The sequence below is a fragment of the Fulmarus glacialis genome, unplaced genomic scaffold (assembly GCF_000690835.1).
Source record: "Fulmarus glacialis isolate BGI_N327 unplaced genomic scaffold, ASM69083v1 scaffold27212, whole genome shotgun sequence".
NCBI classification, from domain to species: Eukaryota; Metazoa; Chordata; class Aves; order Procellariiformes; family Procellariidae; genus Fulmarus; species Fulmarus glacialis.
The window spans coordinates 473-704 of record NW_009200163.1 but is presented as its reverse complement, the minus strand read 5'-3'; the positions used below and the strand labels follow the sequence as shown (position 1 = coordinate 704).

The 232-nt window shown below is 69.8% G+C and overlaps 1 protein-coding gene across 1 annotated transcript in view; it reads right to left on the bottom strand.

Annotated features, from left to right (window-relative positions):
- LOC104073661 (huntingtin-interacting protein 1-like) overlaps positions 1–232 on the bottom strand; it is a gene marked incomplete at both ends in the record, with an annotated part of 1,691 nt that overhangs the window by 997 nt on the left and 462 nt on the right. The window contains one exon of the mRNA XM_009573512.1: positions 3–85. Within this exon, the coding sequence (XP_009571807.1) occupies positions 3–85 (83 nt within the window). The remainder of the gene's footprint in view (positions 1–2; positions 86–232) is intronic.

Here is a 232-nt window from a genome sequence, read left to right as displayed (position 1 = left end):
CCACCACGCCGGCCGTGGCCTGGTTGACGCCCCGGGAGGCTTGCTGGAGCTTGCAAAGGTTGGCGCTGTCTTTGTCTGCCTTCACCTGCCAGGGCATCGGAGAGGGGTGCGCTTACACCCCGCCAGGCGAGCAGAAGACGAGCCCCACGATTTGGGGGGATCATACGGTGCCCCAGGGTCACCCCAAACCACAGCCACGGGAGCAGCCCGGGCCCCCGCCTGGCCGCGGGGG